This window comes from Antennarius striatus, chromosome 23 (genome assembly GCF_040054535.1).
Source record: "Antennarius striatus isolate MH-2024 chromosome 23, ASM4005453v1, whole genome shotgun sequence".
In the NCBI taxonomy this organism is placed as follows: Eukaryota; Metazoa; Chordata; class Actinopteri; order Lophiiformes; family Antennariidae; genus Antennarius; species Antennarius striatus.
In genome coordinates, this window is record NC_090798.1 from 14,005,942 (window position 1) to 14,028,115 (window position 22,174).

Below are 22,174 nucleotides of genomic sequence, written 5' to 3' on the forward strand. Positions count from 1 at the left end.
AGTTGGGAGAATTTCATTCAAATGATTCAATTTATCTCTACATTCATAATATTGTACTTAAAGAATGGTTTTAGATTTTAAATGCAAATGGAAGCTCAGCACGCAATTCAAGAAATTCAATTTCCACAGAATTCATAAGGAAATGAAAGATTTTGGTCTTGGCAACAGTTTGTGAAATTCTATCATCTAAGCAATGCTGATTCATGTCCACTGCACTGATCACTTTCCTGATTGATCTACGATACATCTTTATCTAGAGCACAGATGTTAAAGTCAAGGATATGTTCACAGAGGTAAAACCTGTGTGTCTTCTGTGTGGAGAAAGTTTTTTTATTTATTTATTTAATTTATTTATTCAGTTTATTTTTCTTCTTTCCAGACATGTTATTACAACATATTTCACTTCCATCAGTGCTAAAACATCATCAGCAACATCTGAAAAGAAAAAAAAGGGTTAACAGGTAGAAGCCATTGGCTTGTAAGGTTCCCGTCCTCTAAATCACCAACAAAACATCTCTCTCATTAGAATATGTAATCAACAAACTCAGACGTTAAAAGTCTTCAACCAGCTCATACATTGAATTTTGACAGACGTTCATACCCTTATCCACTTCCAGATATTAGCCTTTACCCTAGAGTATAACCATGTTTACATTCTTCCTAGGAACACAAGGTTTGTTAACATCATGGATAGTCAAACTAGACGTTGACCTTACCAGTGTTCTCCACAAGAATATAATGATCATATTAACCTCTTTCAGCAGACAGTGTTTAAGAAGAATTAACCAGTTTGTCACACTTTAACAGTTTCACATGGTATTATATTGTCAAAAGATACCAAAAGCTCTTTAAGGTCTCAAGTTAATGTTATCCCATGTCATCACCAATGGTTGTTTTTTTGTTCATTAGTCCATGTTTCTGACATCAATGATGTTGATTTTTTCGACTGTTCCATGAAATACTTGACGTGTCCAAAATCGTAGAGCTCCACTATTGAAGTGACACTGTTGTACTGATCTCTGGTGTAGTAACAACTCTTGTTCGTCTTTATTGATCATATTTCACCAACTCCTCTGCACTCCTGATCACCATTGTTTTCATCTGGTCTGGAGAAAGCCCCTTTGTTCTGATGAAGATCCTGCAGGTGTTGGTCCAGGTGTTGGTCCAGGTGTTGGTCCAGGTGTTGGTCAAGGTGTTGGTCCAGGTGTTGTCGATCAGCCCATTCTTCTTCAGTTGTCGAGCTTTTTTAGCGATATCAGCATTCTTTTAGTGAGATTCTCATTAATGTAGACATTTTCTCCTTTCAGTTTGAAGCCTTGTTTCAGAAGAGCAATCTTGTGTTTAAGATTGTTGAATTTTATCACACTGCAGGTGGTCTCCTACCTCCAGATGGTGATGGGTATGTTGAGCCGCATTTTGTAATAACGGTGCATTTTGTAATAAACGTCCGAAATGTCGTAAGTTATTACATAATGCGGAAAAATTTATTACAAAATGCGTTGGGGCAGTTTATTACAAAATGCGGCTTAGTACAAAATGCGGCTTTATTACAAAATGAAATGAAAAAGTTATTACATTTTGGACTATTTATTACAAAATGCACCGTTATTACAAAATGCGGATTAACAGGTTAACATGTCTCAATCTGGTCTGATCTATAGTTATCTCCAGATCCCTCAGTTGAGAACTCACTTGTTGCTCCAGAGACTCGATGTCAACGCTAGCCATAGCATTTCTGTAATTCCTTGGCTTGATTTTGATTCCAGTAATGATCACATCATTTATACGAATGCTTTGTTCCAAATCATCCATTCTTTGTTGTTCCTGTTCCAAGACAACAATTCTTTGGTCTTTTTCCTCCATGTCTTTCTGCATTTTCTTCATTTTGTCCTTCCTTTCTTCCAAGGCGTCTAGCGCCGGTTTTAGCTTTACTTCCAACTTTTTATCAAAGTCACTCCTGAACTTATCAAAGTTGCTCTTTAACTCACTCTTTAATTCTTTCATAAAGACCATCTGGTCTTTAGTATCCTCCGATTTTCCTTTTGGTTTCGTCATTTTGCAGAGAATAAGTCAGTCTGGGTATGAGTTAGAGAGATAGCAACAACAGGAGACATATCATCATCAAGTTTGACTGTAATGAAAGAATATAATTTAAGAAGGTCCATCAAATGTGTCAGAAACACACAGACGTGATTGTTCTTTGAAGGAGTTTGTTTTTGTCTGTGTGCCTGTTGAAAAAGGCTTTCACTTGAAATGACTGACCATTACTTTATTCAATTAATCATTTAAAAATATACACTCTTGCTTCAATAGGCTATTTTTATTGCAATATGTTTTAATAAACAATAAAACAATGTGGCCCTTGGCTTCAAGCAAAGTCGCTTTTTTTTTGCCCTCAGTATATTTGACTTTGACCCAGGATGGAAAATGAGAGAGAACAAAGACTAGAAGAGGTGACTGTTGTGGACCAGGAAGTAGCAAAGATTAGTCAGGATGAAGTGAGGAGGGCACTGAAGAGGATGAAGAGTGGAAAGGCAGTCGGTCCTGATGATATACCTGTAGAGGTTTGGAAGTGTCTAGGAGAGGTGGCAGTAGAGTTTCTGACTGGGTTGTTCAACAGGATCTTAGATAGTGAGAAGATGCCTGAGGAATGGAGGAGAAGTGTGCTGGTGCCCATTTTTAAGAACAAGGGAGATGTGGAGAGTTGTGGCAACTACAGAGGAATAAAGCTGATGAGCCATACAATGAAGTTATGGGAGAGAGTAGTGGAAGCTAGACTAAGGGCAGAAGTGAACATTTGTGAGCAGCAGTATGGTTTCATGCCAAAAAAGAGTACTACAGATGCAGTATTTGCTTTGAGGATGTTGATAGAGAAGTACAGAGAAGGCCAGAGGGAGCTGCATTGTGTTTTTGTAGATCTAGAGAAAGCTGATGACAGGGTGTCCAGAGAGGAACTGTGGTATTGTATGAGGAAGTCTGGAGTGGCACAGAAGTATGTTAGAGCGGTGCAGGACATGTATGAAGACTGTAAGACAGTGGTGAGGTGTGTGTAGGTGTCACAGAGGAGTTCAAGGTGGAGGTGGGACTGCATCAGGGATCAGCTCTGAGCCCCTTCTTGTTGCTATGGTGATGGACAGGCCGACAGACCAAGTTAGACAGGAATCTCCATGGATTATGATGTTTGCAGATGACATTGTGATCTGCAGTGAGAGCAGGGAACAGGTGGAGGAGAAGCTAGAGAGGTGGAGGTTTGTCCTGGAAAGGAGAGGAATGAAGGTTAGCCGCAGTAAGACAGAGTACATGTGTGTGAATGAGAGGGACCCAAGTGGAAGAGTGAGGTTACAGGGAGAAGAGATCAAGAAGGTGGAGGACTTGAAGTACTTAGGGTCAACAGTCCAGAGCAATGGAGAGTGTGGAAAAGAGGTGAAGAAGCGTGTCCAGGCAGGATGGAACGGGTGGAGGAAAGTGTCAGGTGTGATGTGTGATAGAAGAGTTTCAGCTAAAATGAAAGGAAAGGTGTACAAAACTGTGGTGAGACCAGCGATGTGGTTTGGTCTAGAGACAGTGTCCCTGAGGAAAAGACAGGAGACAGAGCTGGAGGTAGCAGAGATGAAGATGCTGAGGTTCTCTCTGGGAGTGACCAGGATGGATAGGATCAGGAATGAGTCCATCAGAGGGACAGCACATGTTAGAGGTTCTGGAGATAAAGTCAGAGAGGCCAGACTGAGATGGTTTGGACATGTCCAGAGGAGAGATAGTGAATATATTGGTAGAAGGATGCTGAGTTTTGAACTGCCAGGCAGGAGGCCTAGAGGAAGACCAAAGAGGAGGTTTATGGATGTAGTGAAAGAGGACATGAAGGTAGTTGGTGTGAGAGAAGAGGATTCAAAGGACAGGGCTAGATGGAGGAAATTGATTCGCTGTGGCGACCCCTGAAGGGAAAAGCCGAAAGGAAAAGAAGAAGATATTTGACCCCACTGATCTAGAGAATCTTACTAACCATAAATCCAGTTAGTTTTATTGCTATGATCCCCATGGGGACATTATATTTCCACTCATGTATATTCCACACACATACAGGCTGTAACACACAGGCACATCTCCAGCTACCGGTTTACACTCCATACCTTTGGTCCACGCCAGTCTTTAACCGATCATCCTCCAGTCCCCAAGCTAAGACTTAGTGGACTGAGCTACTGGTGCCCAGTATTATTATTCATTGTCCATCATCAGTGTCCAATTCACCAAGTTTTCCAAATTTACAATTTGGAAAAAGGTCCTCGGTCTTGGGTGGGTTCAAATCCATCTGAGGAACTGAGAGTGTTCTGTCTGGATTAAGCATGTTCTCTCCATGTTCTCTCCATGAATACTCAGCTTCTTCCACAACCATAAACATTCAATATAGGTGAATTGGTGGCTCCAAAGTGACCTCAAGTATAATGTAATGTGATTGGTTGTTTCTATTTCTTTGTGTGATATCCTGGTGCGCTCTATGGTGCGCCCAGAACAAGACAAACATCTGGCAGATAAAACTCCAAAGACCTCAATGATCAAACACAAACTGTCACAGGTGTGTGTTCTGGTGTGGTCCCCCCTCCCCCTCGTGAGTTAAATTGAGTGTTTTTTTTTATTTAGAGTGTTCCTAATATTTTGTTGTGTTCTTGGTGGGGTCTGCTTTTCTGAAAGACATCGTCAATAGTTAAGTTTAATGATTATGCTCCTATACAGCCAGTGAGCCAGCAGTAAACTTCAGGTAGCCCTCCTCTACCTCCATATCGTCGCCTGAAGCAGCACCAACCGGAGCAGGCAGGTAGACGTTCTGTGTTTTTCTCTCAGGCTCAGTCTGTGGATCACAGCAGGCAGCAGAAGAAGCCTCTGGGATCTGGTTGGTGTAGGTGGCTTCCTGGAAGGCTTCCAGCGTCGGCAGCTCTGACAGAAGCCCTGTCAGTGCTTCATGCAGTTCCCTGAAGCCAGGTCTGTGTGTCGGTTCTCTGTCCCAGCAACTCTGCATCACTTCATAACTGCATTCAGGTTGAGATGTTTCAGGCAGGCAGTAGAATCCACGAGATACAAGAATATTCTCAAGAGCAATAGTATAAAACAAAGCACAAAAAAAACTCAAAGTATGACCCGTTGTTAAAGATGTGAGTCATTGGGATCAACTCAGAATGATAATTAAAATTTATTACCAGTGTATCTGTTTGTGTGGAGGAATTCTCAACAAAGTGTGGATTTCCATTTAAATTTGTAGATCACCTGAATGGTGTTATGTTTTTAGAACATATCTGATCACTTAGAATTAAAGATACTAATCTCACTAAATAAATTAACTATTTTAATATTGAATTTTAAAGAAAAGTCTCCCGCATCTTTAGTATCAAGTATAAGATATGCAGCGCATATTTTTAACTTTAAAAAAAGCATCTTCATAAATGAATACACATCAGTTTGTGTTAACTGATGCTACTTCTGTCATATCCAGTTCGAATATTACAGAAATATTTCTAATTTATTTAATGGTACAATTTCTGTCTCCAAAAGAAGGAAAATACACTATTTATATACTCGCAAAACATGTTAATGGAGAATAAATGGAAATTAGTGAATTAAGTGGGACTAAGGATGTCTTTTGGATCTACAGTCACGTCTTTGGTGCTTCTGTGTTGTTGATGTCACCAGAATGTGACGTAAACACATTCAAGCTGTTGAAACTCTCAGGCACCACTGGATACTTGGATTACAAGACGCATGGTATCCTTTTATATTTTTTATATATTTTTATATATTTTAATCTGTTTTTATACGCTTTTCAACATAAATATAGAATCCCTCGTCTTCTGTAGTTCTTCAGAGCAGTATTTTTCTCAGGTCTCCCCAGACTCCACTTTGGAAAGGAGAATCGTTTTTTTAAATTCTATTCACATGCAAACCAATGACAAAATGTGTTGTAAATAACCATTCACACACATCTAAAGTCAGACGTAAGCAGAGAGCATCAAAATACTGAAATCAGCCACACCATAAATGAAGGAAAAGTTAAAGCATCTGAGGGACTTACAGTCTGTGGTCACAGTCTCTGGGCGGTCTGAGCCTGAGTCCTGACAGCAGGAAGTCCAGCAGGTCGTAGTTGTGAACTCCAGGGTAGGGAGTCCTACCCCAGGACATTATCTCCCACATGGTGATGCCGAATGACCACTAAGAGGACGAGCAACACGAGGTCAAAGATTTATACACCCAGGATACAAATTCAGATGTTCAGGAAATCAGAATCTAATCCCTCCTTTCAAAGCCTTTCTACTCACCACGTCACTTTTGGTGGTGTAGACAGAGTCAGACAGGCTCTCTATGGCCATCCACTTGACTGGCATACGGATAACGGTCTTTTGACGGTAATAATTGCTGCTGTAGATTTTCTTGGACATGCCAAAATCAGCCACACGCACCCTGAGGTCATCACCGAGCCTGTGGACAAAAAAGCAACTCCATTAGTTTTATCATGGCCTCTGGAGTCAGATTGATAAAAATCACTTTGGACACACTGTTTCCTCTGTATTCTGACACACACACACACACACACACACACACACACACACACACACACACACACACACACACACACACACACACACACACACACACACACACACACACACACACACGCACACACACACACTTCCCTTTGAGGCCCTGTGTCTATTTTATTGAAAATTTAAGCAGCTCCCTCCCCAGACACAAGTCATGGTTGAATACTAATTACTCAGCACAGAGACGACGTGTGTTTAAACAAGGAGTTGTTGATCTCAGTGCTCTCAGATCTTCTTCTGATGGACTCACATGCAGTTGCGTGCAGCGAGGTCTCTATGCAGGAACCCCTGTGAGCTCAGATAGTCCATTCCTGCTGCAATGTCCATCATGTAGTGCAGAAGACTCCCATGAGATACAAACTGGAAGAGTGTACAATATGATACATTACAATTTTGTTTTCTATTATATACTGCATAAATACTAAAATATTTATTCAAAGTGAACGGAAATATATAATCAAATACATTCTCAGGTTTTGCATTTACTTTGTATTTCATTTAGTAATGATATAACTTTTGAGTTTATAATATATATTGTGTAATGGGCGTCCACCATTTAGCGGCGGACGCCGGCTGTGTAATTTGTTTGGCTCTCTGTTGTAGGTGGAGACTGAGACTGGAGCACCGTATAAGGGAGAACCAACCAATCAGAGAACGACAAGATGTATATGAGTCAATATATAGTGGCCCATTCTTAAGGTGGAGCCTAGAGACGTGCATAATAAATATCTGAGATTCTCTGAACGTGTTGTTCCTGCTCCTTGTCACGGTTCATACAACACAAGACATTGTGTTAGGGACAGAGAACCCAGATCTGTTTAGAAATATTGTATCAGGGCAAACACATGTCACCAACAAAATGGTTTGTTTCTTGTTTCTGCTTCCGTTTTTGAACACGCACAACTGCTCTAGGTGGACTTTGGGATAAAAGTCAGTTTACCTAACAAAAAAGTAAAAAATATTGTTTTTTGGTTGTGATGTCGTTGATAATAAATAAGATGATGTATACCTTTCAGGAAAGGAGTTTTCAATTTACAAGATCTAATACACAAGGTTGGACCCAAAATCCTTCAACCCCCATTATAGTATATACATATAAAAGTGGTTTACAACCTCTATTTTTGACCCAGAAAAGAGCCATAAGAATGATCCACAATACACATTACAGAGCTCATACCAATCAATTATTCATTAAATCTAAAATACTGAAGATACATGACATCATAAGCTATAGAACTGTTCAACTCGTGTATGACGCAGCCAACAATAGTTTACAACAAAACATACTACCACAACTACTGAATAATGAACCCAACTACCAATGGAGAGGAAACACTTGCTTTTCTGTAAAAATGCAAGTGTAGTTCTTGCATTTTTGATGACGTGGTTGTGTTTGCGTCATCATTCCATCATATCTGACAGTCAATGGGACAGTTTGCCATTGAATGCAAAGCAGTTGAGCTGAAACTGATGCATGTGCTCTCCTGGTCTGTTTTGGTGACAAGAGAACCGACACAAGGCAAAGCTAATTATTTCCTGTGTGATCCATTCCTACCCTCACCTACGGTAATGCCCCTGTGGTAATGCCCCTGTGGTAAAGACCAAAAGAACACAATCGTGGAGACAAGTGGCTTAGCGCTAGAGTGAAGAGCTCAGAGTTGAGCCATACAAAAAAGATCACATGCAGTGAAACACGCAATAAACATGTGTGTGTCTGCCTGTCCTGCCCAGCTACGAGCTCCCTACTGTCCACGCTTGTGCTGACTGCATCTCACCACAGGAACATGACCGTTGCGCTTGTTGATGAGGAAGTGGCGTAGGTCTCCATGTTTCATGTAGGGCAGGATGACCAAAGGAACAGGCAGAGGAGAGTTTGGGTCCCGCTCTAATGTGACCCCTTACAGGACAAACACAGCCATCATTTGCAAATGTTGTGTGTGTGTGAATATATAACGATGTAGGATATATGAAGCTCTAGTCAGAATGCTTAAGATTAATAGAATGAATCCACTTCAAGACTGAAAATTTCACTAAATATTTCTTGAAATCTCTTCTTATATTATTTAAGTCACACCAAGTAGTTGTACATCTTATTATTAAAGTAGATGGAATGCCTTACCTAGTAACTTGACCACATTTGGATGATCGAAGTGCTGCATGATCTCTGCCTCCCTCAAAAGCTCATGCAGGTCTTCTCGGCTGTGGATCCCAACTAGATGAGTGGAGCAAATAAAAGTTACACAACAAACAGAGGTAGCTGGCAGATTTTTGACAAATGAGCTCGGTTTCAGTACACACCAGTCATAGACTTCACTGCGACCACAATGTTCACACCATCATCCGGGGAAAAGACTCCTTGACAGACTGAGCCAAACTCTCCTGGAACACAAAGCAGGACTGAGTTCCAGTGATTCCAGTGAAGGTAGAATTTTTCAACTGGAGCCCATTGGCTGTGTTTTGAGTAGTAAAGCTAGAATTAAAACAATTTTTGGGACATTACTATTTCACAATATCATATTTCAGCTATGTTAGATGTTCTTTCCACCTCTTTGACCAACGGAGAAGCATTACAGCAAAAGTGACACCATTCATACAATAAACCATAAATATCAGCTATGGAACAAACAATATGTAGATATCAGCTATAGAACACATGAACTACAGATAAAAGCAGTACAATGCATACCCTATAGACAGCTATAAAACACAATGTCTATACGTATCAGCTATACATTAAAAATTACTATAGATCTCAGCTATACAGTATATTATCTATAGATATTAGTGACGTGCGGTGAGGTTCATGGCTGGGGGGGCACCGACTTCATCATAATCAGATTTACAAACATATGAACCTACAGTGTATGTTATTCACCGTTTAATCAGCAACAGTGAGTGGGTTACGTTAAAAGTCGTGAAGGAAGATTTATTTACGAGCAACAAACTGTAACACACAAGTAAGCACATTTGATTAAAAAAAACATGTTGTTTCCTACATGTCTGATTATACGTTATGTTCACTTATAAATGAAGTCCATGCGCCGCTCCTTCTGAACAAAAGCATTGATAACTTGTTTGTAGAAATTTTCCTTATCTTCCTTCAGTTTTAAGAGTCTCTCTGTCTCACTTGAGAAAGAAAGTCGTTCTTGATCGGTCGTGTTCCGATGGTGTTTTCAGTCTCTTCAGTGCTGAGAATGACGCTCCACTGATGCTGTGGTAGCCGGAACAGTCAGCACTGGTTGGAGCAACTCGCTGGCTATAGATTATAGTTTACTGTCACTTCTTCTGCAGCCGAGAAAGAAGAATCCCTGGGATCACCAGCGCCCCCTACCATGAGGCAGTAGAACTGCGTGCCTCACTTCATGCCTTTTCCCAGCGGTTTCAGGACCGATTAACTCCAGAAAGACGTTACACACATGCAGTTGTTGACAAAAACACTGTACATGACATTATATACATTAGCTAATTTATGGAAATTTAGTTCATAGAGCAAACGTGTTTGAATATTTTAATAGCGACATATAGAGAGGTAGCATTACGGTCTGTCTGTTTAGCTACCCTCACAGCTAGTGGAGTCATTGATCAATCCATGGTGAGGCTCGTCTGGCTGGTGTCTCACCACAGGTCTCTGATCAGTATTTCAGAGGTAAATGTGAAAATTCAGTGATTTTGAATAAAGATAACCTGACATTTGGTTGACGTTAAATAGAAAATAACATCACTGGATAAATATAACCATTTAATTTATTTCTTCTATTTTCCATTTTTTCTTTCATGATGGCAGGTGAGGCCGTGCCCCCTGACCGCACATCACTGGTAGATATCAGCTATACAGCAAATTAATTATAGATATCAGCTACACAACAAATTACCAATACATGTAAAAGAACACCATTTGCTAACTTGCAACTATCATTGTCCTTGCCTTTATGTGTCTCTTTTTTATTTTTTGAATTTATTATTGTCATTATTCTTGTTATTATCAACAAAATAACTCCATCCCTTTTCTTCTATTCTCTTGAAGGTATTTTTCAGCTTTTTCTGCATGGAATATCTATGTTGTAAATTAGTTTTGACCACATTTCTTGTATAAATGTTTCACACATATAAAGCTTATAATTAAAATCACAGTGGGGACTGGGGAGAGGGAGGTTTGAGTTGAGACTGCTGCCCATGTGCCCCAGACCTAGGTTAGAGAAATATTACTGAATTAAAGGTCATTAAAGTTTGTTGAGTGTGTTACACTATATATAGTAATAGAATCCAGTACCTGGACTCACTAGGGATCCCTCACCCTGTCAGGTGTATCCCTACCCTGTCAGGTGTACTACCGTTTGATGTGTGGGTTAAAACACATCTGCAGCATTATCCAGGTGATGATGAACCACTGACCTTTGCCCAGCTGTGGGCCCACAGTGACCTTGTGTCTCTCTACCAGGACCGTCTTCAGTCGGTCCAGCAGCCTGCTATTGATCCCTTCCAACAACTGGACCACACCTTCCAATTCCACTGAAACACAAGAAAGGTTTTATAATGTGATCCACTGTTAAAATCAGCTATTGACGAGATTTTGTGAGTGATGTATTGAAGGGAAATATTTACATAAAATAGAGATCCCTCCTGAAATTTACTGACACAGTAAGTAGCTTGAGATTTTGATGGTTAATATCAAGTTAACGTAACTGGAAAATCAACCTTTTTCAGTCATTTTTCTGTCAGTGTAAAAGAGTTACACATGAATGTGTTAATATTTTGCTAGACATATTGTTTAAAGTGGGATGCTTACTGTTGGCATATTGGGGTGCAGTCTCCATTTCTGGCACTTCTGATCGTCGGTAGGAAAATTCAATGTCAGTTGGCAAAGTGTCAACTCTCTGCTGAGTGTTTCTATAAAAACAAATACATAAATATATCAATAAATTAATCAATTTATCAATCAATCAATAAATAATAAACTAATATTTTGATGTAATTAACTACAGTCTTCTCCTCCTTTGGGCTTTTCCCTTCAGGGTCTCCACAGCCAATCAGTGTCCTCCATCTAACCCTGTCTTCTGCATCCTCTTCTCTCACACCAACTACCTTCATGTCCTCTTTCACTACATCCATAAACCTCCTCTTTGTCCTTCTTAATTAACTAGAGTGATGAGGTAATAAAGACATGAAGGATTTATCTAACAGGTTAACTTACTTTAAATGACAGTATTGGAAGTGTCTCTTTTACCTAGATTTAGTGTGGATCCGGCGTTGGACAAACACAGCAGTTAGGATGGCAGCAGTCAGCAGCAGGCTTCCAGATAAAATACCAAAGGTCTGCCACTGGGAAAACTGGTTCTGGTGCTGAGTAGCTGGTGACGGTTCATTCTCTGAGGTGTTTAATGGTGGCTTCACAGCCGGCGTCGCAGGAAGGGCTTTCCCTGTAGGAGAAGAGAGGTGCTTCATGGGATGAGTATACTTAACCTTCTGACTTCTTAAAATTTCTCATTTCCTGAAAATGAAAAATGTAAAAATAAAATCCCTCTAATTATCAACTGTTGTCAGATCAGACATATTTTATTTATCTGAAAATATTTGTGAAGTTTCACAAATAAAAAAGGAGTTTTACAGCATTCTTCTAAACAAGAAAAGAAAGGGAACTTTTCTTTTAAATTGCTTTGCTGTGAAATATCAAATGTTTTGTGAGTAAAGAAACTCGATCCAAATTATGTTTAGTGTAGGAGTGAGTCGATAATGATAAAATGCTTTATTTAATTGAATTTGTGTTTCTCATATCAAAACACATTATTCCGCTGGAATATATGGTGTTGAAGGAATCCGTGTTGCCTACATGTCCGGATGATAACGGTGGCGGTGGATGAAGGCGGCCCCCCCAGCAGGGAGGACGCCTCATTCCAGGCGAGCGCTGACAGTCTGTAGCTGAGCTGGGGGTTCAGGCCCGTGACGCCGGCCGACGTGTTGATCAGTCCGACTGGGCGTGGCAGGACAGCCACACCCTCACACGGCGCCCAGTGGTTCACAAGCGCTGTTTCCTCCTCACATGTGATGTTGTACCTCACTTCCTTTGTGCTTCCCGAGTCAAGAGGGGGGTCCCAGGTCAGCACCAGCACAGACCCCCAGTGATGGGCTCTGAGGTTCACAGGGGCAGATGGGGGCTCTGTAAGCAGCAAACCCACCATTAGACCGTCTGAAGACATCCATGAGTCACGACGCCCAAAGTACCTGATACCTGGGGAGACGGGTCATCAACCTACAGAACATTCAAGACGCTGTCGTTAACATGACGACAGTAAAGACCCTCCCCACTGGACAAAATGAACCCTCTAAAATGCAACGCTGCGGGTTAACCCTTTCCTGGTGGGACGCGATCACATTTGTGGACAATCCTGAAGTAATCAGCGGATTCCATTTAAGCTGTTGTGTCTTTTCAGTATTTTCATTTTAGTCAGATTTATGTTTCATGTTTTATGTCACGCCTAGTTTAATTCATATTTAGTCCTTTGTGTTAAGTTAACGTTATTCTCAAAACTCATGAATCAAAAGTCTTTGTCTCTCTTTGTCTTGGCTCCAGTTCATCCCCCTCAGTCTGGGTGACATTCCCATCAAGTGTCCCAGTCAGGTTTTATTTTTGATTGAGTTTGAAGTACGTCTAGATATTCATTGTCAGTGGTTTTGTTTTAGACTTTCTATTTTCTATTATTCTATTCTATTAAAACAAACCCTAAACCTGATACCCGTTAGGAGTCCTGCGTTTGACTCCACCATTTTCACGTTGTTGCACAAGCAGCATTTGAAGTTTGAAGCAGTTAACTAACTCATTTTCTCCATGGTGGTCCTGTCATTCCCTAAGGGGGTCCAGAACTGGTCACCAGCAATCACCAGTTAGTGACTGGTGTGCTCCTCGATCCATGTTTGGCTCTGACACACACAGTCAATCAAAACTGCATTAAGCTGTCATGTGAACGGTCTTTTGGTGTGAACAGTCCTGTGGTGTGAACGGTCCTGTGGTGTGAACGGTCCTGTTGTGTGAACGGTCCTGTGGTGTGAACGGTCTGGTGGTGTGAACAGTCCTGTGGTGTGAACGGTCCTGTGGTGTGAACGGTCCTGTTGTGTGAACGGTCCTGTGGTGTGAACGGTCTGGTGGTGTGAACAGTCCTGTGGTGTGAACGGTCCTGTGGTGTGAACGGTCCTGTTGTGTGAACGGTCCTGTGGTGTGAACGGTCTGGTGGTGTGAACAGTCCTGTGGAGTGAACGGTCCTGTGGTGTGAACGGTCCTGTTGTGTGAACGGTCCTGTGGTGTGAACGGTCCTGTTGTGTGAACGGTCCTGTGGTGTAAACGGTCCTGTGGTGTGAACGGTCCTGTCCTGTGAATGGTCCTGTGGTGTGAACGGTCCGGTTGTGTGAACAGTCCTGTGGTGTGAACGGTCCTGTGGTGTGAACGGTCCTGTTGTGTGAACAGTCCTGTGGTGTGAACGGTCGTGTGGTGTGAACAGTCCTGTGGTGTGAACGGTCGTGTGGTGTGAACAGTCCTGTGGTGTGAACGGTCCTGTTGTGTGAACAGTCCTGTGGTGTGAACGGTCCTGTGGTGTGAACGGTCCTGTTGTGTGAACGGTCCTGTGGTGTGAACGGTCTGGTGGTGTGAACAGTCCTGTGGTGTGAACGGTCCTGTGGTGTGAACGGTCCTGTTGTGTGAACGGTCCTGTGGTGTGAACGGTCGTGTGGTGTGAACAGTCCTGTGGTGTGAACGGTCCTGTCATATTACTGTTATGTTCAGTTATTCGAGGTTCTTTTTTCCTGAGGGACTCATTGTGAAATGTCGGTGCAAAAAAAGAGGAAATTGGAGTTGGAGATGTCACAAGCTGGAGGGAAATGTGACTAAATTCCAAAATAGATAACTTAAAATGAAACTATATGAATATGAACAATAATAAAAAATAATAAAATGCAAAAATAGAAAGTAAGATATATTTATGCTCCACGTGATCTGGAGAATTATGTAATCCATCACATATATATGCAAACATCATTAACCTTCAGTTAGATAGATGATGAATAATCTGGTCAAATATAATGAAAAAAGTTTTTCCAAAAATAGCATCTTATTTTTGAAAACTCTGATTATTTTCATTTTCAATCCTTAATTTAATATCATTAAATCCTAATGTTGGTAATAATTTAATTAGTTACTCTAATTGTTCGTGCTAGTAATTTGAATATAGTTGGTTGTTTTACATACCTTGACAGCTGTCGCCCATGATTTGGTGACCAGACGGACAATCACACCCCCCCACCAGTGGACCCCACACTCCATCCAGATTACACTCTCTGACAGGTGGGCGAGTCCCAGCAGCTCCTTTCACACAGACACCCTTCATGGGGCCGGAGCCGGCCCCCGTCCTCTTAAATAAGGCCCCCTGTGTGCTGATCTCAGGACACCTCCTGTAGTACAATCTGATGGAGGTTATCAGCACACAGCGCCCCCTGTAGGAGAACCCGAGCTGGAACCCTGAGGAGCTGACATGACCCAGACCCAGAGCCTGGCTGTGGTTCAGGTAGCTGGACATGTGCGTTACAGACTCGGGGAATGGCCTCGAGGTCTGGAGGCCCAGGAGGTTCACATTAGTCTGGTATGTTGTGATGGGGGTGTCTGAATCAAAAAGATGAACTTGTATTGAACTCAAATGACCAGACGGCTCCTCTTCTTGTGCAAATATGATGTCCATTAATAAGTGATGAGCATTTCTACGCTTCATCCACTTGCTCAGGACAGTCCTCTTCCTGGGTCTCCGACAGGCCTGCAGCACAGGTGCTGGTCCCAGTGTGCCCAGACTCATGGTGACTTCCTCCCACTGAGAACAGACCATTAGAATGACTAAACACATGGATCCTGATGAAACATCAGTGTAAATTTCATATGATTGAATCTGATCATTTATCTGATTAAAAGTAGAGGAATGATTATCCAATGAATTTAATTGTCAATGCAGGTCATTACATCCTGTTAAGAAGAGAAGGAAACAGCCACCATTTGAAAATGAAAATCCATTTTCTAAATAAAATAGTATTACGTTGACTTAAACTGTGACTAAAGATTGGACATTAATGCATTATTAATGTCATTATTCAGCACGATAACGATGAAAATTAACATATTGTTGTCTACAATGTCGTTTACCATGTGTGATACAAAACTTCACAATAACTGATCTCTTTTGGACTCACGTCTGAGGGGGGGTCAGAACTCCAGTTCAGTACAGAAACTTTGTCAGAATGGAAAATTTCCTCTAAACACAAGAGGAAAAAAACATCAGTTATGTCACTGTGTTAAAGTGTATGTACTGATGAGACGTATGTATGAGACACAGGGAGAACATACAAACTACATACAAAGGAATCAAACCCCGAACCTTCTGACTGTGAGGCCACACCGCTAACCGCTACGTAACCGTGACGCCCAACTCTCGCTAACATTTAGTGTTATTCTGGTTCTCTGTCTGAACCCAGTGTGGATTCTTCTTGCTGACTGCCCCTTACTGGATTTGTTTGCTCCTTTGTACTCCTTACCTGTTGTTCTAGTACTGATTCTGCTTGATCGCTAGATGCTCCTTGTTGGGTTTGTTTTCCCTGTTTGGACCGATTATCTGATGCTGGAATTCTGTTCTCCGTGTACACAGATGTAGATTCTACTCTCTTGTTATGTTTTTGGGTTCTGTTTGTTTTGTCTGAAGCTTGACAGGAACACAGAACTCATTTCTCGTCAGGGTGACGTCTGAGGCACCTTCCTCTTTCTACAAATAAAACTGCTTTGAAAGCAGATGACATATGCTTTGACACTAATCATATATATTCACACACACGCACACGCACACACACACACACACACACACACACACACACACACACACACACACACACATGGTTCATTGCCATTCACACAGATTAACTTTCAGTTTCCTTTTCACAAATATCAGTGGAAGTCACTGCATTGATTCTCTGTCCAGTGAATCAATACACTCTGGATTCCTCTGTAGAGCTGTAGACTGAGTCAAAGCTAAAAAAGTTCTTCGAAAATGAGGACTAGGTCATTATTCTGGATCATTTGGAAATAGTCCAGTTCCAGCTGGCTGCCTCATTGATCCAGTTTTCCCTCCACTCAACTTACGCCTCAAGTCTGATTGGTTCAATTAGTTGTATTTGGAAATGAGACCTGTTCTGTTTGAGTAGGATCAGACCTACTACTAGACCTAGATTCTATCAGTATTAGTACTTCTGCTCCTACTGGTGCCGTTGGGGCGGCTGTGGCTGAGGTGGTTAGTGTGTCGCCCTCTCATCAGGGTGGTGGTTCGTGCACCGGTTCCCCAAGTCCGCTGGCCAACGTCTCCTTGAGAAAGACACTCAACTCCTTCCTCACTGTCCTGTTCCTCAGTGATGCTTCAGGTCTCAGCATTGTGCTGTCTACAACTGGCCAGGATTCTCAGTGACACTTATAGGAATGCTACTGCTAGTAATAGTCCGACCATTAAAATCAACACTATCAAGCCAGTATACTAATAATAATTCAACTGCTTTTTAAAGAAAACAATGTAAATATTATATAGCAAGACTGTGATGTTGGCTAAAGCAAAGCAGATAATTTCCAACTGGAGTTCTAAATCTTTGCTAGAATGGATCTAGGGTTATAGTTAGGGTTAGTTAGGGGAGTTAGGGTTAGTTAGGGTTAGGGTTAGTGGAGTTAGGGTTAGGGTTGGTTAGGGTTAGTTAGGTTAGGGTTAGTTAGGTTAGGGTTACTTAGGGTTAGGGTTAGTTAAGGTTAGGGTTAGTTAGGGTTAGGGTTAGGGTTAGTTAAGGTTAGGGTTAGTTAGGGTTAGGTTAAGGTTAGTTGAGTAAAACAATACGGAATGTTCGGTTTCCCAGATACTTCCTGTCACTCAAGTTTTAATATGACAATTAATTCCTAGAACACTTTTAGTAAGACTCTATTCATCACTTACATACTGTAGTTAAAATGTAGAATTAGGAACCATTTTCATTTCAGTACTTTATCATTTCATTACACAATGTTTTGATACGATGACAAAATAAACTTCATATGAATGTTGGATGAATCAACCCAGAAAATAAAACTCCTACTCACTCACCCTCTCCTGCTTCATATTGCAAATGACAGCCAGTTTCCCACATCCAGATCTGGAATAATATCAAAGAAAGCCATGCACACCACAGGGCAGTGCCACAGACAACCATGTTTTACGTTTACAAGACGTCTGACGAGAACCTTTTGTACCCAGTGGGAAAATTCATGCTGTCAGGCAGTTCCTCAGTCAGAACACGAGTGACTAATGTGTTTAAATGTTCCTCTGATTGGCTCAGAGGATGACTAGACCACTAGATCTACCCCTAGACTGTGGATCCATCTTGTTTCTATATTTATGTGCATTAAATCCTTTCAGAAATAATACAGTAAAGTAAAAAAAAGTTAACAAGATGTGCCATCAATAAATTGAACGAAAGCCAAGATATAACATCTCCCACCGACACACATTTACAAACTTGTATGCATTTTTCATATATTTTGATATTTGCCCATTTTTTGCACAAAACAACTATTTTCTCTGTGTCAGTCAGTTATTGTTTGTGTCGTGAACAGTGTGTTAGCACTGAACTCACCTTCATCTGAACTGTGGTTTGATTTACGCCCTCTTGTGTGTTCTGTGTGTGTGTTATGTGTGTGTGTGTGTGTGTGTGTGTGTGTGTGTGTGTGTGTGTGTGTGTGTGTGTTTTGTGTGTGCGGAGGATAGAGAGTGAACACACATCAGACTTACAGTACATTTTCTACAAATAGAAAAAAATTAGTAACTTTAGTTTGATGAGTAACATGAGTAACATTTTACGGTCATAGCGGTAGCTTTAGCGTGGTAGCCACCCTATAAATAAGTGGAAAAAACAAAGTTGGCCCCCCATGTGAAGGGAAGTTTGTTTTTTCAGAGGAAAACTCTGTTCCTTTTTTTCCTGCTGACCATGTTTCTGCTAATTGTGACACATTTCAGCCACAGCTTGTGATTCCGTCAGCCTTTATCCAGATCAGGGGTCTCCAAACATTTCCCTTCTCTGATGGGGGGCTGGGGTCAGTGTGTAACAGAAAAACTGTGACGATCGCAGGGCTGCTTAAACATTTGTCATCTTCCAGAACCAAATATTAATAACCCTTTCTTGTTATTGTGTCATTTGGGAGAGAATAGAAGTCAGTGAGACGGTCGGGCTGGAACACGTCATTCAGAACATCTCAGTTCAGTAACCCCTCCGACTCAAACTGATCAGAAGGCTGAGCTTCATCGAGGTCAGAAACAAAGGGGTTCTGGTGCAGACGGGTTTCTTTAGCATTAGCATGTAGCTAACAGAATCACACGCTGAACTCCGCCTTCAGCATCTCCAGAGCTTCACACACCTTTCGGCTGAACGGACCGCTGGTTCTCTGCAGAGGTTTGGGGAGCAGGAGATGATGAAGTTGTGCTTCTTGTTCCAAAAGCATCACTAGTCTCACCTCCAAAGCTTTAGTGTGAATTCACGTCCAGGTGAGTCTCCCTCACAGCTGCAGGTTAAAGGCTCAGCTTTTCTGTCACGTCTGTTAAAATGTGAGGTGTCATTTCCACTCTGGATCCACACTGTGGAGGGGGGGGGGCATTTTTCTGGTAGTGTTCAGGGGCCGTACAAAATGTGGAGGCGGGCGGCATCTGGCTCGCGGGCCTTAGTTTGGGGACCACTGATCTAGAGCTTTATCACTGTGTGCATGGAAAGGTGCACACCTGGAAGATGAACCACAGGAATAATAAAGTTCATCCGGTCTGATGGGACTGACTCTTCATGGTGGTCTTTATCAGGTGGTCAGTGGTTCAACCCCCAGCCTCATGTGGGAGTACCCTGGGGCAGTAGAGTATAACTTTATTTATCCCTTAAGGAGGACGCTGAACCCAGTGGCTGTTCCACTAGTGTGAGATGGTGTGAAGGGTCACCACTCCTAGGAAGAGCAGGTGGTTCCCGTTCACACCTGTGGAATCAAAGGGGGCAGATGTGTTGTTGATCGTTACACCCAAATCATGACACACTGAGGTAACGTCACCATGACGATGGAGCTTTATTTAGTCTGCCTCACAACAAATTAAATATCACTCTTTAACTCCAGTTGTGATCCAGATGTTTTCATAGCTACAGGCATTTTTCCTGGCCGCAGCAACAAAACTCAAAACTGTGTTGAAAGCCTAATAATATTAAAATAATGGCACTAATATAATAAAATGCAATAGAAGTGCAGGACAGGTGCAAAGGTGTTCAAATATTTTGTATTTTCCAGACAAACAGTGCAATTTCACATAAAACCCATAAATAAAAGCCTTCCAACGATTTCACAACTGAGAGTAAAACCAGTCGTTCAGGCAAAGCAAGAGCTGCAAAGGATCACACACACACACACACACACACACACACACACACACACACACACACACACACACACACACAGGCCACCCTTCAATACTAAAATTCAGAGAACGCCTCCTTTCTTGCTTGAAGATATAAAGGCACGCTAACGCTAACAGATGCTAATGTGCTGATAAACGTTTGGCTTTCATCATCAGGAAAAGACAGAAAAAATTCTTACTTTAAACATGTTTCCTACAAGACTGACAAAGAGAGACTAAGTTTGAGGCAACTAACCGTCACCGGTCAGTGTGGCTCTGCTGGGTGGGGGCGAGGCAGGAGGAGGGGCCAAGCTTGTGGGTGGAGCCTCATTCTCACACCTGCTTCTTGTCTCCACACCTGGACCTGATTGGTCTGATTAGCTGGAGGTTTTTCCTGTCACTACGAGCAGGACGAGGACCCAACACGGGGGGAGACGCCTTCATCCGTGGTTTAACAGTGAAACTAAACTCCAGACACGGAACAAGACATGGGGGGGGGGTACAAAACCATCTGGAACAGGACCAACAGAGTCTCAGGCTGATCAGACTGATCACGTCCAGGTGTGGAGACGAGCAGCAGGTGTGGAGACGAGGCTCCGCCCACGAGTTCGGCCCCTCCTCCTGCCCCACCCCAACACAGCAGAGCACCAACACTGAACCGAGACCCTGACAGGATAAGAACCAGATCCACTGAGGCCCCGTCCACATAACGGATTTTTAAAAAATGCAACTTCCAAATGCCTTCCGTCCCCACGACAACGCAGAAATCCTGGAACGAAAACGCAAATTTAAAAACGCTGGCCGAGGTGGATTTCTTTAAAAACGCTGGGTCTGCGTTGTCGTGTGGACGGCGTGTCCCCGGGACTTTTTAAAAACGCTGACGTCTTTCCTGCGATGAAAACCTCCGTGACGTCATATTTATGGGCCCGTGTGTTGTGACAACAATACGGGGGATTCCTATTGGATAAAATTTGACTCAATACTGCCACCACATGGTTTGGCATGCTTATAGCCGTCTTCCAAAACGCACTGCTGCGTTTACGTGTGGACGGAGATTTTTAAAAAACGCTGTCGTGTGAAAGCGAATCGTTTTCGATGTGTTTTTAAAAAGTTGCGTTTTCAAAAAAATCCTTCATCGTGTGGGGGGGGCCTGAGTCTATTTAATAAGTTCTGTTTGGAAAACAACCTGATGAATTCTAAAAGTATTTTAAACTTGAAATCAATCCATTAAGATCTGCTTCATGACCTCAGCTGCTTCCTGTGTCCTCGTCCCACACGTACACTCCAACAGTCACTAATACTACACAAGACTAGTGTGTAATTTAGTCAGTGTGCAAATATTTCTTTTATGCAAGATTTCATCAATATATTAGATATTATTCATTAGACTTTGCCAAACATTAACAGAACTGAAAGACCAAATTAAATTCCAGTGGGTTCATGAAGCAGCGTCTCACTGGATTCATGTCAAGATTGATTTTTTTTAAAATTAAGTTTACATTTTAATTAAAGCTTATGAAAAGTGTGATTCTTTTAATTAGGTTTGTACTGCTATGAATTATCCTCACCTTTGCTGTTAGCCAGAACATTTTCAGTCTCATGCTGTGTTAAAAAACATACAAAAATCATAAAGTTAAACGTCTGCAGGTGGAAGCAGCTCTATGGAGTCTTCTGAGCATCGATCAGGTTTGGTTCAGAGGCGGCTGGAGGTCGTTGGATCACTGCATCAGACACTTCTCTGTCGGCTGTTTAGCGTATTTCCTCCTGCGCTGCTCCAGACCTCGTTCCAGACGCTCGTCCTCCTCCAGAGCTCTGAAGACGAGGAGAAGGAGAGTCACAGGCTGTCTGTGGGGATTGTGTCTTTATATATACATGATGGAAACCCCATCATTTAGGCCATCTCAGGCCTTCATGTCTCCAGTCAATCAGAGGATTCATGCTATCAGGGAGTAAAATTCCCCCGATGTGAAGACAAATCACATCTGATTACAAACCACCGTATGCCAAATCAGCCACAACTGATTTTATCTGATTTGAAGACTCCCACGTGTTCTAACACGGCGTCTCCACTGCTGTCTGAAGATTTACCTCAAGCATGGAGGTAGAAGGTTCGAACTTCACGGCACTGACATGAATAAT

General features: G+C 41.9%; 2 protein-coding genes across 3 annotated transcripts in view; both read right to left on the reverse strand.

Moving 5' to 3' along the window:
* Positions 1 to 326: 326 nt before the first annotated feature.
* si:ch73-40a2.1 (tyrosine-protein kinase receptor UFO) lies at positions 327 to 17,840 on the reverse strand. Of its 2 annotated transcripts, XM_068307583.1 has the most exons (15): positions 17,720 to 17,840; positions 15,804 to 15,865; positions 14,818 to 15,430; positions 12,412 to 12,738; positions 11,809 to 12,001; positions 11,371 to 11,471; positions 10,977 to 11,093; positions 8,883 to 8,963; positions 8,704 to 8,796; positions 8,360 to 8,481; positions 6,835 to 6,944; positions 6,303 to 6,462; positions 6,059 to 6,195; positions 4,769 to 5,021; positions 327 to 4,679 (listed from the first exon to the last, which is right to left on the reverse strand). In XM_068307583.1, exons 1-15 carry the CDS (start codon positions 17,823 to 17,825, stop codon positions 4,632 to 4,634), a joined length of 2,523 nt encoding a protein of 840 aa, XP_068163684.1. In that variant the 5' UTR covers positions 17,826 to 17,840; the 3' UTR covers positions 327 to 4,631. The 2 variants fall into 2 exon arrangements, with proteins under 2 accessions (XP_068163684.1, XP_068163685.1); XM_068307584.1 differs by lacking the exon at positions 17,720 to 17,840 and adding an exon at positions 16,146 to 16,465 and having other exon boundaries at positions 327 to 5,021.
* A 1,849-nt stretch (positions 17,841 to 19,689) lies between these two features.
* The window catches only part of ehbp1l1a (EH domain binding protein 1-like 1a), a 46,705-nt gene continuing 44,220 nt past the window's right edge, over positions 19,690 to 22,174 (reverse strand). The window contains exon 25 of the mRNA XM_068308740.1: positions 19,690 to 21,847. Within this exon, the coding sequence (XP_068164841.1) occupies positions 21,754 to 21,847 (94 nt within the window). The 3' untranslated portion in view covers positions 19,690 to 21,753. The remainder of the gene's footprint in view (positions 21,848 to 22,174) is intronic.

Coding starts and splice junctions, on each gene's coding strand:
- si:ch73-40a2.1 (XM_068307583.1), bottom strand. CDS start 17,825: ATGGTTGTCTGTGGCACTGCCCTGTGGTGTGCATGGCTTTCTTTGATA. Junction 15,866..17,719: donor GCAATATGAAGCAGGAGAGG/GTGAGTGAGTAG, acceptor TCTTGTGTTTAG/AGGAAATTTTCCATTCTGAC. Junction 6,196..6,302: donor ACACCACCAAAAGTGACGTG/GTGAGTAGAAAG, acceptor TCGTCCTCTTAG/TGGTCATTCGGCATCACCAT.